This window comes from Asterias rubens, chromosome 2 (assembly GCF_902459465.1).
Source record: "Asterias rubens chromosome 2, eAstRub1.3, whole genome shotgun sequence".
Classification (NCBI taxonomy): domain Eukaryota; kingdom Metazoa; phylum Echinodermata; class Asteroidea; order Forcipulatida; family Asteriidae; genus Asterias; species Asterias rubens.
In genome coordinates, this window is record NC_047063.1 from 23,570,490 (window position 1) to 23,587,383 (window position 16,894).

The 16,894-nt window shown below is 36.8% G+C and overlaps 2 protein-coding genes across 2 annotated transcripts in view; one reads left to right on the top strand and one right to left on the bottom strand.

The window, feature by feature from the left end:
- Window positions 1–16,894, bottom strand: part of LOC117307083 (quinone oxidoreductase-like protein 2 homolog) — a 36,777-nt gene that overhangs the window by 12,009 nt on the left and 7,874 nt on the right. The window lies entirely within an intron of this gene.
- LOC117307082 (FYVE, RhoGEF and PH domain-containing protein 1-like) overlaps window positions 9,368–16,894 on the top strand; it is an 81,604-nt gene continuing 74,077 nt past the window's right edge. Inside the window, exon 1 of the mRNA XM_033791736.1 lies at window positions 9,368–10,170. Coding sequence (XP_033647627.1) covers window positions 10,062–10,170 — 109 coding nt within the window. The 5' untranslated portion in view covers window positions 9,368–10,061. The remainder of the gene's footprint in view (window positions 10,171–16,894) is intronic.

Consider the following 16,894-nt stretch of genomic DNA (forward strand, 5'->3'; position numbering starts at 1 on the left):
TTCCATTTCAATGATCTAGGCTTTTTGTAGTTATTTTTGGTTCCTCTTAATGCTGTTTAAGTGGGGTACAAAATAGAGCCGTCGCTAGATTTTGATATAAGATTTATGGTGCCACTAGGCAAAGCTAGTTTATTCTTCTAAATCCTATTTTGTGTACCCAACGTACTTGTCTCTAGTAATTGCTTTTATTATCGTATGTGTATTAGTAGGATTTGTAACGTTGCGTGGTGGTAATACGATGTAGAAAGGTTTGCGGTAACGCCTCTTAATGGCTATCTCTAAATGAGTTTATATGTGTGTATTTCCCAACAGTTTTGTTATATATCAGTATGCCGCCGAAAACTCCCGTAAACCCCGTACATCGCCGTTAAGTTTCCCACAGTGTTGATGTGAATTTCCCGGTAACAATTTGTAAGTGTTAATTTAGTAAAGTCCATAATTGTACTGTTCATCTTTTGATATAGAATTGCAGAAGCGGATTTGTTCAAGCTTTAATAATTGCTTTCTTTAAATCCCTGTGATGAATCCGATTGCTTAGTTTCTTTAATCTTCTTTTGGAAACAATTGTCTGTTCATTTTCGTATAATCTTTCCGTAAGCCATCGATTGCGTTTTATTCAATCTTTCCGGAAACTCTGATTGCGTGTTTTATTTAAACACCCTGCTTATATCTTTGATTTGATCATTGAGTAATCTAATTTATGTATTTATATATTAATTATCTATTTCATTATTTGTTGTTCTATAGTTAACCTGCTCCTCGCTGAGTGCGAATAAAACTACCGGGTCGAACAAACACAATTTTGTCCGCGTCTTTCATTGTTTCATCAACACCGTGACAACTTTGTTACCTCAGCCGAGTCACATTGACCTTCATTAAAATGTGTATTCCTTCACTTTAAGACAAAATAATAATCAATTAATTGTAATTTTTGTTTAATTAAGTCAATGTCCTTTTGAATGTAAAATTAATACTTTGTATAAGTTAATGTCAGCCAACATCTTCCACCCATATTTTTTTTTTATATTTTAAAGTCAATTTTTTTTCTGATCATAGGAGAAAATGCCTTGGTGCCCTTTGCCTTTTTAAAAACGAATCATACAGGCCTGGGGGATGAGCATAGAAAAAAGACCCAATCTCTCCTCCATGGTATGACTGTCACTGGTACGGTAGTAGTCAGTGGCCTACGTGTGATGATAGAGAACCTTCTCTAAACCAAAATACTTATTTGCTATTGTGCCCTGATCAAACTCCCAAATATTATTGTCCACTTGCTATAGCACCCTGTTTGTACATGTGTACACTTGACTTGATTCAGCACTCTGACCTCTGAACCTCCATAGGGGGTCTCTTTGTCTGTTCAGTGCAAAGGGATTTCCCCTGATGCTATTGCCAAATATAATACATTTCACACCCACACAAATATTATTCAAAGAAAAAAAAGTACGATGAACATCAAAATCAATAAGCCTTTGTTCAACCTGGGCCTGCCATATATCTTTGTATATAAATCAATGACCTCACAGGGTGCAGACACACATCCAATCCAGACCCAAATAATCTTTACTGGTGGTGTGTACACACACATGTGTGTTTCAGCATCACAGGGTCTTTAGTAAGCCTGTTAGGAAGAGGAAGCACATCGCCTAAAAAAATACGAGCAAAACAGGAAGCTGGCTACGAAAATTGTCAACAATTGAACCAAAAAAATAGTGATCTTTAGACAGGAATTTGACCGGTATCATTTCAGGAAGAAACATTTCTTCGAAAGATGTCAGTCTCTTTTGCTGGCGATTTGGTAACATTATGGCTGTAAATGTATGTGTCGATCAAAACCTGGTACTGGTTTATGAGCATATTGAGAGTTAATTGGAGGTCATGCACTCGTCATACGCATGCAGCAGTATGTGCCCTACAATAGTTATTCTACAGCAGGAACACATAAACACCGGAGTGATATGGTATCTTTGAATATATCTCTAACAAAAAAATTGTAGCAGCTCTTCTGAGATGGTCCACAGGAACATGAAGAAGGCAATTCAACGGCTCATCTCCAGGCCTGTCCATTATGTCAGGCGGTTATCCTCGTCTCGTCTGACCTACTCCCTCTCCGAAATACCTGGAAACAACGAGGAGAACCCTCTGGAAGGAGAAAGCGCCAACAAGGCCGAAGTCTTCAAGACACCTGGTACTGACGATGGAAATGTAGACGTATTCTCAGATGATGGAAATGATGAACAAGAAGTGTCCAAAGATAATGATGTTGAAGAAGATGGAGAAACATGTCCAGGGGTCCGATCCACCGAGACAGGAAATCTTGAAGATGTACAGAAGGAGAAAGAGGAGGAGGAGGAGGATTTTGATTTATTCACAGATGATGAGAGCGGTGAGTAGTATACTTTGTCATCTTCTTTGAAGTTGGAACCACCGCACAAAATTGTTAATGTAGACTGAGGACATCTGTTTCTGTTCTCCATTGATGGATTTCCCCGGCAATGTCCCCATTGGTTTTGTGCGCGAAAATCAAAGAGAGTATGCCTGGAATCCCTTTTGTTCAAGTCCTTTGTTTGAACTGTTGAATGTGTACACTGTGCTCAGATATTCTCTGAGATTTTGCAAAGTTCAGGAAGTAATAACACTATGTAATTGTCACACAGCAAATTGCTTGTGAACTACATGTATCCTCGGTGGGGGGGGGGGGGGGTTCATCGCACTGTGTGGGATGTACTTGAAGGTAGAGGGGCATTTGTACCAACACCTCGACCTGTTTTATAGGTAAAGTAGGTTGTACAGTTATCAGTAGCTATAACATAGAGTATTTTGGACAAAAGAAACACAGCCTTATCCTATTTTATATGCCATTTTATACATCATTACATGTACACTGTACATGTAAGTTAACAATTTGGACACCAGTTTTTAGAAAAACAAGTTAATTATTTTGTCTTTCTGCACGTTTTTACATTAAGGCCTTATTTTAATTGCAGCAATCAAAATACACCCAACAGTGATTCACAGGGTCTTCAAATGCTACATTTCCTTGAATTTGACAACATTCCAGGTTGAAAATAGTTTCCTTCACAAAATTGAACTGGTTACTATCAGTGAGGTCTCAGATTTAAACTAATCATTTGAAAAAAATATTTCAGAAGGAAAATCAGATGGTCTTCACATTGCCTGTATAATAACAATAATGATAAAAAGACCTTAAAATAGCACAGAATCGGCGCTACACACTTCCATAAAGATAAAGAAGGTCCCCTTTTTTCTTTCCCCCATGGCACCAAACTGAATTACAAGTCTCCGTTGGCGTTATCAAGATTTTCATGTCGCCCAAGATTTTCATGTCCCCAATCCCCTTCTTGGTTTAAAAATCTTGTACATGAAGATTATTTTATTTCCCTAATTAAACAGTGGCTTGATTTGACCATCCCAAATGCCAATCTGGTCTAGGATGATTCAAATGGAGGAAGGATAAATTTAAACCTTAATCTCTCATTTAAAGATCTGTACAGAAAACAAAAATGTGTATGACATAAACCTGTGTTATACGTAGGGCAGGTAGGTGATGAGATTGTACGCATAAAATGTGGTGCGCATTCAGAGCTTGAAGTTTGTAGTTTACCATGGTCAGAGTAAATGACATAATATTTCGCTACAAGGCCATCCCAGTTGTGTACTTTAAACAAAATATCTATACAAAGTAGGATTTGAAACTTTGCATGGTGAAAACTTTATTCATAAAAATGCTCCAGATTACACACTTAGAACTTATATAAAATATCTAAAAGGTATAATTTCAAAACAATAACAATGCCATTTTGATTCTTTTCTTATTGTGTTATTCTACCCATTGTTCACAGTTTAAATCTGCGAGGGCCCTTCCAGCTAGCCTATCAGACCGATACATGTATGTAAATGCGAATTGCGTGCCAATTAGCCCAAACAAATGAGGGATAAAAAAAATGGTTAAAATAATCAAGAGAAAACTTTATACATAAAAATGCTCTTGACAGATAACACACTTAGAACTTATATAAAATCAAAATAAACATTAATAGAAAATGTTCCAAAGACTGTCTTTCAGTTCAGCGTGCTTTTGCCAGACAGAAGTCAAGAATGCCTTCGCAGATCCTAAAGGAAAAGAACCCTGACACATGTTGCGCTTTGAGGATTATAAAAAAGTACACGTTAATTAAAGGAACTTGTTGCCTTGAATCGGTCGAGTTGGTCTTTGAAAAGTGTTTGTAACCGTTTTTTATAAATTGCATATGGGTAGAAAGAGGTTGTAAAAGTAGAATACTATGATCCACACAAACATGCCTCGAAATTGCACGGTTTTCCTTTTACCTCGTCGACTAACACGGTCGACCATTTATGGGAGTCAAATTTTGGACTCCGATAAATGGCCGACCGTGTTAGTTCGCACAGTAAAAGGAAAACCACGCAATTTCGAGGCAAACTTGTGTGGATCATTGTATTCTACTTTTAGAACATCTTTCCAACCATATGCATTTTATAAAAAATGGTTACAAACGCTTTTTATAGACCAACTCGTCCGATCCAAGGCAACGTGTTCCTTTAAGGTCATTAATTTTTGTTTTTTACCCATACACCGATGTGTGTGACCTCTGTATACTCAGTATTTTCCCAAGTCCTGTGAAAAAATCAATTACTCGGGTGGGATTCGAACCCACAACCCTTGCAATTCTAGAGCAGTGCCTTACCAACTAGACTACCGAGGTTGCCCAGTAGCTAGAGGCAGTTGGAATCCTATGTTTTAGCAGCGTCAGGGAATTAAGGTCATGTTATCCACCACTGTAAAAGTTAATTACTAAATTACTAACTGTAAAAGTTAACTAACAGAGTCAACATAATTCAACAATCAATGAATCATCAGATCAACTATTTGTACACCTTGTAGAGTTGACTTTGGTGCTCTAGTGACTGACGACTACCTCGCCCAGTGCCCTGCCCCACTGGCCCTACCCCACCCTGCCCTACCCCACCCTGCCATACTCTTTTTCCTGTAAGAAAACATCAACAGGCTAAACCCTGCAAAGTGTATAAAACTAATTGATAAATCCTACTCTTTAATAATAATAGTAATATCAAAGTCTTATATAGCGCACGTATCCACCAAACAAGGTACTCAAGGCGCTGTGTATATATACAAACTTTTCAGAAAGATAGGTTATTGAAGTGATGAATTCTGAGACCCAATTATTTAGCACCTTGTAAGGGTTTACAAGGTGCTACGGTGCATACAGCAGCCACAGCCAGGAACACCGGGGCGAACCCCTTCTCTTTTCGATAAGTGCACTGGGTTCTTTTACATGCGTTACGCAACACATGGGGCCAACGGCTTTACGTCCCATCCGAAGAATGAAGCATTGGTTAAGTGTCTTGCTTAAAGTCACCTGGAAGTGGTATTTTTTCAAAATAAAGCTTTTGTCACTAAATGTGTTTTGATGAGTGGAATGTGAATAAACAGTTAACTAAGGTTTTAAAAAATAAGTTCTTATGTTATTTACAAATTTAAGAGTAGACCCCGACCCGAGAGGGCGCTGTTCGTGACGTCAACCGAACCAGGTGTATTGCTGCTGAATGCAGAAAAACACTTTTTGAAACGTACCAACTCACGACTTGGACGTACATGTACTTTGCACGTGTGTTTACTATACGCATTGCAGGCAAAGTCTGCCTCGATTGACGTCACAAAAGGGGTAGGCGGAGTCAGCCCCCCAAACAACTTTACATATTTTTTAAACATATAAATCGTGACAAACAATTACTAAAAAAAATTGTTTTATTGTTCGTAAGCATATACTCTTATGTTTGAAAGGAAAACAAATCTATTTCCAGGTGACTTTAAGGACACAAGTGTCACGGCTGGGGATTCAGAAACACCAGAGTTTGAATTCGGTGCTCTTAACTGCTCAGCCACGACACTTCCACTTTAAGTGTCCAATAGTGTCCACTGCCTTTAAAGCCATTATACACTTTCAGAACAGAAAAAAATGGAAAAAACACAGATTTACAAATAACACAGGGTTTACAGAAGGTAATGGTGAAAGACTTCTCTTAAAATATTATTCCATAAGATGCTTTACTTTTCGAGAACACATTAAAACAATCGAGAATTACGGATTAATTTTAAACACATGTCACGACACGGCGAAACATGAGGAAACAAGGGTGGGTTTTCCCATTATTTTCTCCCAACTCCGATGACCGATTGAGCCTAAATTTTCACGGGTTTGTTATTTTATATACAAGTTGTGATACACCAAGTGTGGGCAATACTGTTTACCGAAAGTGTCCAATGGCTTTTGGACTAGTCATCCTTAAAAGGGATAGTCACTAAAAAAAATCGACTTGCCAAATTGTATTGCCAATGTGAGCGGTCAGCTGTTGTTGACGGTCATTCCGTTCACCCTTTCAATTATCATAATCCTTAACACGTTAAGGCTAACCAGAGAAATACTGGGCTAATTTACAGAATGGTGCTTAACTTTGCTTAGTCATGAAACGGAAGCAACTATTAAAGGGTTTTGATACCTTTTGTTTTTGGTGGTTTCATGAATCCCTACTCACTGTGAATGAAGTATGTAATTAGTTTACCTATAGAAGTTTAAAGGCAGTGGACACTATTGGTAATCACTCAAAATAATTATTAGCATAAAACCTTTCTTGGTGACGAGTAATGAGGAGAGGTTGATGGTATAAAACATTGTGAGAAACGGCACCCTCTGAAGTGCCATAGTTTTTGAGAAAGAAGTAATTTCCCACGAATTGGATTTCGAGACATCAGATTTAGAAGTTGAGATCTTGAAATCAACCATCTAAACGCACACAACTTTGTGTGACAAGGGTGTTTTTTTTCTTTCATTATTAACTGGCAAGTTCCATGACTGATTGAGCTCAAATTTTCACAGGTTTGTTATTTTATGCATATGTTGAGATACACCAACTGTGAAGGTTAGTCTTTGACAATTACCAATAGTGTCCACTGCCTTTAAGCTTCATAAACTATCAAGTTTTTTAGAATAACAGTGAAAATCACAGAGCGATGTTTTCAGGAGAGTCGCGTGCTTAGGGTTAATATTTTAGTATGTACCAGTACATACAATGTACCAGTACTGCTAATACAAGTTGCTTGTACAGCCTACATGCTAGAATAATTTTTGTCTCCGGAGACATGACTTGTTGAACTTATTTCTTAAAAACAAAAGCACTTTAGTAGCCAATATTTTAAGGGACGCTTCCTACCGTCATTACCTTCAAACCATGTAAGTTTAATGTAAGTCTGTGGATATTTTGTTTCCTACAAAAAGTACCCAAACCCAAACCCTTTAAAATAATTATTAGGGTCTCTGTGAACATGAGGTGAGTTACATGTACTGAATAACTTACCAGGATGTGCAGAGAACAAATATTTGAAAATACACTTTGTGCATGATTGACAGACTTTAGGGTCACAGGGTTGAAGTACTCTTTTGTTAATCCTGGCCAGCTTGAAATGGATTGTCTCTGCCCCTAGTTCCCAGTGCTCTTCCCTCCCCACCATGTTTTCCTGTCCTCTCCCAATCTACCCTACTCTCTCATCTATTCTTCACATGTTTCTTGTTGTATCCAAACCTTTATGTCAGTCATCTTCTTCATTCAGGACCAGTGCTTTAGTTGCCATTATTTAGCATGTATGCCTTTATGTAGTTCTGTTCAACATATTTTTTAATTTGTTTTTCCTTTTACTATAATCTTATTTGCAATTTCATGTATTGTTTTTTTTCTTTATTAAATGGCCGAATAAATAATAATAATAATAATAACATATTAAAGGCAGTGGACACTATTGGTGATTGTCAAAGACTAGTCTTCACAGTTGGTGTGGCAACATACAGTATGCATAAAATAACAAACCTGTGAAAATTTGAGCTCAATCGGTCATCGAACTTGCGAGATAATAATGAAAGAAAAAATACCCTTGTCACACAAAGTTGTGTGCATTTAGATAGTTGATTTCGGGACCTCAAGTTCTAAACTTGAGGTCTTGAAATCAAATTCGTGGAAAATTACTTCTTTCTCGAAAACTATGGCACTTCAGAGGGAGCCGTTTCTCACAATGTTTTATAACAGGACTACACATTGTCTTAGAAGCATTACCGGTATCGCTTCATATATTCAATTTGGGGGGGATAAAAAGTGATACGTTTTTCCATAACCGCAGTACTTTGAAGTAAACAATTTCAAAAAATGCATTATACTATCAAAAGATGCTGTAATTCTTACCCCATAAGTTTTTTAGATTCATTTTCAGAGTAATTTCCAAACAGTTTCCAACGGTTTTAATTTTTCAAGTACCTGAAACCACCCAAAGTGTTCTAATATGTGAATTGACATACAGGCTTATACTTTAAAATATTAGAGGTCAATAACTTATTAATGTTTTAACCTCTCTCAAATTTCCTTAAAAACATTGACGAATAAGGCTAGTAATTTAAACTGTGAAACATTTAACGTTAAGGGTCTTGTTTACTTTTTAAATTTTTTTTTAATACTAATTTATTCTAGTTAGGGTTATGAGAACTTACTAACCACATTTAGCCAAGAACCACTGTGCAATCTGAGACACAGCTAATGATGAGGAGTATCAAATGATACAGAGAAAGAACACAGTCCAAAGGCCATTCAACTTATTGCATGGCCCCATAACATGAACAGTTTGGAAACCTGGCATCATGCCTGAAGCTTGCATTTCAGCAATATTGGCCCCATAATTTTAAACATGAATAATTTTGTTGACCCACTCGCCCTTGGTGGAAAAAAAAAACTTGATTTATTGCCCACCTCTAAAATTGGTCTAGCTACAACCATGTCTGTCAAGAAGATGCAGACATTAACTTTAAAAAATCTGACACTTCCGCATGTTCCAAGATCACCTTTAATCAAAAAGTCAGCCAACAACTTTATGACTGACACATGAATCTTTGAGCCAACTGTGAACATAATCCCCTCCCCCTCTCTGTTTTAATTGCCGACATCACCATTTGGAGATTCGGCTCGACTGTAGATGGGCAACATCATTACTTAACTACGATACGACAAGTGAATGAGCGTGTGATGGGATGTCAGAACACAACATGTTGTAAACAACTGTACTACAGAACATCCTGAGGGCTAGATGCTTTCCACAAGGACTCCAACCCAAGGAGTACTCATGTTTGATGAATGCTCTTTTATCTACAGAAGCCACTCAAGGATCCAGGAAAAAAATATGTTGTTTTGTCAAACACAGCGAAAATGAGACTTTTGAAATAACCATCTACGGGAATACTAAAACAACCTTCTATTGGGTGATATTATGTTCATCTACATGTATGCCTGTGTTGGTTTCACTTCTGTTTTAAAAGCGATCAGTTAGACTTCTGAAGGACATTTTGAGTGGTTGATGGCATTGGTGACAGTCACAAAGTGAAACCAACTCACCCTACAATGTACGCAGGATCTGACGCCTACATGTACTACTCTGTTTGGATGCAGATCAAACGCCAATTAGCAACTGTTTAATGACAGAGCCTAGATCCGAGAGGCAGCTCCGAGATGCTTTCAGTTGACCAAACAAAGGCTAAAAACAAACCAGTGCCAGGGCTTTCACTGAGTGAAAGTTGACAGTGGGAATTAATATTCAGCATTAACAGTGATCCCGCTGGCCGAAAGCCAGGTTTTCTAAAACACCTGAGTACCAGTCACAATTCTCTACTGAAGTGGTCCGGCTGGCTTGTTCAATGTTGACAAGCATCCCTGTTAAATGTAAATAGGAGATATGGACAAGTGGAAATGCTGCGTCCGTCCAAGCCCAAGTGAAATGACAAGCTGCTGGCTCCGTCGGTGAAAAAGTAAGCAGCATACCTTGATCTTACTGTACATGTATGTATAACACTATCAGAAAGGACCAGCTCAACAGATGAACTATATTTGAGCGAGGAATGCCTTTTTCGTCAGAACTACAAATGTGACTTGCCGCAAGAAATTGTCGTTCGTGTCACTTTAAGTGGGAAATGTCTTCAGTGCAATCATTGTGCAACTTTCTTCGGGTCAACTATTCTGCTTTCTTCAACAAGAAAACGGGACAATTACCTAGACAGCCTATTGATACACACAGAAAAGGCAAGCTGTTTTATTTGTTTCTTTTCTTTTCTTACACTGTATATTATGATTCTGAGGCAGTTTTTTGCTTCTAACCAGAAACTCTAACCAAGTTACAATATTCCTTTATTTTTTTCACTTCTCAAAATCCAAAAGCCTTCCTTACAACTATTTGTCTAGTCAAAGTGTAACACAAGGCAGGCCTATAACTGTACCAAATGTATGTTGAATCAATAAATAATACGTATCATGTAGTTCTTACGGAGTCCTATATCACACACAAGGGTTTCTCAAAGAAAGCACCAATTATTTTCTCTACAAGGTATGCGGAACTATGTTTGAAATTAAGATCAGGTTTCTTTACAAAACTGTCGTATTTGTAAAGTTAACATGAATGTAAAGGTATGTGGAACTATGTTTATAATATAAGATACATTTCTATACATAAATGTAGCATAAATGTAAAAAGTAACATAAATGTAAAGGTATGAGCACTACATGTTTGAATATAAGACCCATTTCTTTAAATACAAGTACAGGCCTGATGCTTCACGGAGGCAACGGAGGCGATTGCCTCCGTTGCCCCTTGTCATTGCCTTGGTGCCCTTGAAATGTTACAGTAGAAATTTACAATTTCCTCATAGGGTGCCCTTTGCCAAAGAGAAAATGCCTTGGTGCCCTTGCCCTTTCAAAAACGAAGCATACAGGCCTGCAAGTACGTTGCTATTTATGTGCTGATACAGTGTACATACACGTACATCTGGGCAAACCCCTCTACATGTGTACTGGGGGGGTCTTCACTCACATACATGCACACAACAAACAGGACCTACATCTTTAGGCCCATTCTAGAATGAAGAAATAATGGATTAGTTCAAGACTTGCGATCTGGATGGCAAGAACCTGATAAGAAAAGATGCAAACTGTGGCTAAGTCTGTGAAACACAAGCTTCAAAGAATATCGAGATGTAGAAAAAGCATCGACTTCATGGAAAGATTTTTGGAAATGAAGGCAAGATACCTAACAGTTTCGAAAAAGATCCCCGCACTGCACGAATATATGAACACAAATTGACGCTTGTGAATGCAAATTTAATGAGTCTCTCTTTTTTGGGGGGATGAACTTCACATTAAATCCTAACTCGCATAGTCGCGCAGTCGCAGCAAGCATGAACCAGCCTAAACACACAGTACAATCTTTCTTCCAAACCAGCGCAATACAGATTTATCATGGGAGCCTGACGTCAGGTGAATCAGGACAATTATTTGTTGTTAAATTATTCTCAGGTCACGCAAAAAAAAACGCCCACACACCCCTCTGCTGGAGGACACTATTTAATCCACCACTTCCACTTGTCATTTAATTATTTTGAACAGGATTCTCCCCTTACGTAAGTAAGCACATCAGGCTGATTGGCTCTAATCGCACGCTAATACGGGTGTGTCTGGTTCAATATGCTCCACCAAAAGACTACACATTGTCTTCCTTCTTTTCTTCTTGCTATGTAAAAGCAAGATTAAAACCAAGTAGAAAACATTCCGAGTTTGTTTAAATTTAGCATGCTTTGGCCGAACTTCCAAAGTGTGGGTCGAGAATGCCCCAAGTTTTGAAAAATCCTGGGGAGAACCATGGAAAGTTTTGAATAAATTATATTGCACAGTGTACAATAGCTGGCGAGAACAATCATAGTGTAACTATTATACATGTACTTCCAAACAGTAATTAACACTTCAGTGACAATAAATACAACTGCTATAAATGGTTTTCTTGAAATAAGAAAAAAAATTACATTTAAAGATACTTTTCGTTGTTCAAATAATTTTGATGAGTTTTCAGAGCCCTCTTTAAAAACCCTACACCAAGTCATTATTATTATTATTATTATTATTATTATTATTATTATTATTATTATTATTATTATTATTATTATTATTATTATTATTATTATTATTATTATTATTATTATTATTATTATTATTATTATTATTATTATTATTATTATTATATTATTATTATTATTATTATTATTATTATTATTATTATTATTATATTATTATTATTATTATTATTATATTATTATTATTATTATTATTATTATTATTATTATTATTATTATTATTATTATTATTATTATTATTATTATTATTATTATTATTATTATTATTATTATTATTATTATTATTATTATTATTATTATTATTATTATTATTATTATTATTATTATTAATAAACTAAATGAGTAGTCCCAGCCGATGTTCTATACATTCCGCCCATGTAGTTGTTAAAAGCAAACAGCTCTTTATAGAACCGAGAAGTCTCCCGATTTTTGTGTGTGACAAATCTACTAGAATATTCTAGCAAGTCTCTAGCAAGTCTCTACCTTGCAAGTAGATGGTGTTACAGCAGACCAAATATATTTTGTGCAATTCGTTCAAATAGTTGTTTTTGGTATGCCAAGGGCGTATGCACTGGGGAAGCTCATTCCCAAGTATTAATCGTCGCTTGAGGGAAACCAACCCTGACTGCACAGACAAACAAAACTCTCTGTTAGGAAGTTGTTAATTGGTAATTTAGGCCTGCTTCACATATAACAAAACTACGAAGTAAAGTTCAAATATATTTTTACACTTTACATTATCTTGTTGCTCCAGTGTAAAATACTACAGAATTGAGAAAACACCTTGAGAAAATAATATTTATGACAGGATTTGTGGTAAAGATGGAGCATTCATTGATTATTGTTATTTTTAATTTGTTTTCCAATAGCAAAATTATTTATTCAAACTTAAAGGCACTGGACACTATTGGTACTTACTCTAAATAATTGTTAGCACAAAAACTTACTGGAGAGCTGTTTTTAGTAGTAAAAAACATTGTGAGAAACAGCTCCCTCTGAAGTAACCTAGTGTTCATGAAAAAAGTAATTTACCACTAAAATATTTGAATTTAATTTAGATTTTGAACGCAATTTCAATTTTCATATGATAACAGAATTTCCAACACGTTTATCTACCTTGTTTAAAATAACAGACCTGTGAAAATTTGAGCTCAATCAGTCATCGAAGTTGCAAGATAATAATGAAAGAAAAAACACCCTTGTCACACGAAGTTGTGTGCTTTCAGATGCTTGATTTTGAGACCTCAAACTCTAAATCTGAGGTCTCGAAAATTACCAAGTACTTCAGAGGGAGCTGTTTCTCACAATGTTTTATACTATCAACCTCTCCCCATAACTCGTTACCAAGTAAGGTTTTATGCTAATATTATTTTGAGTAATTACCAGAATAGTGTCCACTGCCTTTTACAGGGAAGGTACACGTTTGGTAATTACTCAAAGCAAATATTATCTTAAAAACTGACTTGGTAACTAGCATGAACGTCATTTTGGCAAAACTATTAACAAGAAGCCAGAAATGGAAGGACAAGTCTTAATCTTGTTTGTCAGTTTGATTTCACTTTCATACTATTTCATGGCTCAATTTTACTTTCCCAACAATTAAGATATATCGCAATAAACTACAGTTTAAAACGAAAGTATTTGAAGAAAATTTGTAAAAGATTTGAAGAAAATACAGCATACCCATGCTGTCCCTGGTAGCACGTCTGGCAGGTTATGAGTTAGGAGTTTGTCTTTTTTAACAATAATAATGGATTATGGATTATAACATACAGTTGCAACTCCTTCCCTGGTACTAACTCATTGGTCTGGGACTAACTCTATTGAAACAGTTTATTTGGGCCAGGCCACCATGGGAACTTGGGATCATAACCTACCCCACTTTATGGGAATTCCCCATCTGGGGGTTTCCCTTCCAAGTAAAAACTGAATACTTTTTAGGCCATGTATGTATGTTTCGTTTTTGAAAAGAGCAAGGGCACCAAGGCATTTTCTCCTTGTTAAAGGGCACCCTATGAGGAAATCATAAATTTCTGCAAGTAGAGCATTTCAAGGGCACCAAGGCAATGACCAGGGGGCACGGAGGCAATCTCCTTCTTGCCTCCATGAAGTATCAGGCCTGACATTTAATATTCTCTGCACGGCCATGGGCAACTATCCAAGATATCATGTTGGGAGTCTTTGGTTACTTTTACCAGGAAAAAGGTTTTTAATATATAACACCATGAGGAATCGATCTTGTTTCATGAGAGACTCATCAGTTGAGAAACTTTCAGGACTTGTTCAAAAAAGTATAAAATATCTTGACAGACAAAATTTATAAATTGAGTTTGTTGAAACCCAGTCAAAAATAAGGTCGCGATAGGTTAGCGAGTGCGTGTTGTTTGCACTGGAATTCTGAGCACTTACTGCTGATGCAACTCCTTGCCCAAACAAGCAGGAATCAAGTTACTTTTGCATCCCAAACTGATGGCTAATAAGTCGGTTGATGCCTGGCAAATGTCCAGCGACGGGCAAAATCGATAAAAACACACACAATTCATACATGTATTTCAGGGGGAATCGCACGGGACGGACAAAGGCAGGACATTGGACGAGTGCCTGCCGGAAACCACCAGCCAAAAAACGGCAAAGAATTCAATCCATTTCCATCACGGCAGTGTACGAGAGACTTTTATTTGTGACTGTGACCGCCTAATTGGGCAATCTTTCGCCAACCTCTACATGCCAGTCAATCCACATCGCAACCACTGCCAGGCCTCTGCTTTAATTGTGACTCGGGTATATAGTGCTATACAACGTAAAGAAACTGAAACATGTCAATGCAAGCCTAGTAAGTGCCATTTTACATCAGAGGCATTATAGTAATTTAAAGCTCAACAAGAGTGTGATAATGACCTAAATGTATTTATTTTTAGGACAAACAAACACACAACAAACAAACGAACCAATCCCTCAATGTTTCATAACACATTATGACCATTCTCTTACAAAATAGACAATTATTTGTCTTTCTTAGAATATACATTATCTATAGAAATGTTACTGACACTAAGTTTTAAATACACATAGTAGCAGAGGCTAAAACCCTTTAAGTTGTGTGACATTTTTGTAGGTAAGCAAAAAGGTTATGAATGGGAATGAATGGAATCTTGTAAAAACTGCTTATATAAATGCATCATCCCTTTAAAACTATATTAGTAGAATTTGAGGCATTGCATGATGAAGTATTTGGTTTGTGGTAATCCCATGTGTGTATCTACTTGCCAAGTAGAGTTTGTTCTTTAGAGAAAAGACAGTCATGCTATAAATTCTACTACCGTGGAGTAAATTTATCTTTAACTACTTCCTGGGCAGAAGGTATCGAAAATTGGCTAGGACTACTACTTTAGCTAATAGGATCGTTGTTAAAGCCATTATACACTTTCGGTAAACAGTATTGTCCAAGTCCCACACTTCGTGTATAACAACTTATAATATAAAATAACAAACCTGTGAAAATTTAGGTTCAATCGGTCATCGGAGTCGGGAGAAAATATTGGGAAAACCCATTCTTGTTTCCGCGCGTTTCGCCGTGTCATGACACGTGTTTAAAATAACTCCGTAATTCTCGCTAACAAGAATTTATATTTTTTTATGTTTTCTCAAAAAATAAAGCATTTCATGGAACAATATTTCAAGAGAAGTCTTTCACCATTACCTTCTGTAAACCCTGTAAATTATTCGTAAATCTGTGAACTTTTTTTTCTTTCTTTTTTCTGTACCGAAAGTGTATAATGGCTTTAACTGCACCGCCGCGGAATGAGTTCTTAAAATGGTCTCGGCATTTCGACTAGCTTGCTCTAGTCATCGTCAGAGACAAGAAAGAAGTGAGCCCCTTTAGCCCTTTTAGAACTAAAACTAGTTATCAGTAACAGGATAATCCGAGGATTGAAACTGATAAAAAAAACCTGAGGTCGTGGAATAATCTTCCCTGTACTGTATATTCAAGCATATTATAACAACTGAAATTAAAAGTTGACACGCAAACAAGTTTCTGTTTGCATTCGTGGGTTCTTTACGCTGATCACACCATTCCTCATTACCATGAAGAGGATTCTCTGGAAAAAACCTAGAGCTTTGTTGCTTGTTTGATTTACCAGTAACTTCTTTTCCCTGTGACTGACCTGTGCGTCTCGTGATCTTAGAATCACCTCATGTTGTTGTTTGGATGAGAGGAAGAAAATGTGCAGGGACAAGTTTAAACACTTGAGGCAAGTATACCGCAGGCTTTTTTTTTTAAAGTAAAGTAAAGAACATAGGATTTGAAAGTTGGCAAGGTGGATGCTTCTGAAGTCAGTAAAAGTGTAACCTACATGGTATGTCAGTTGTATATTTCCATACTAGGACATTCTGTGATTACACATGTAAGATACGTGAACTCACAAGTATCAGATATTTTTACTTACTAAATAATTTGTGTGACCTTTCTTTTGTTGAGATTTTATGTAAAACATAATTTGGGGTTGAACAAAGAGAAATTTACTAATTTTCTCCTACTTCCTCTTCAGTGATACCATCGCCCGATGATGATCCCGATGATTCAGAAAATAAATCGCTGGAAACTTCGCTGTCGGAATCCATTTTGTTGATAATTTTTCTGTACGTCGTTGATTGCGCGATTGCTGTGTAGAGTCGAGTCAGCGTGGGTGCACAACGCGAAGGTCGAGTGTGGACCGCGACCGGTGGTGCTCTTCGTTCCCCAAGTGACGTCACGGCGATGACGTCACTTATTCATGAGCTACGGTCTATTTTTAGTGGGCGTTCCAGAAGCGCTACATATTAATTCAATTTAATTCAATAAAAAA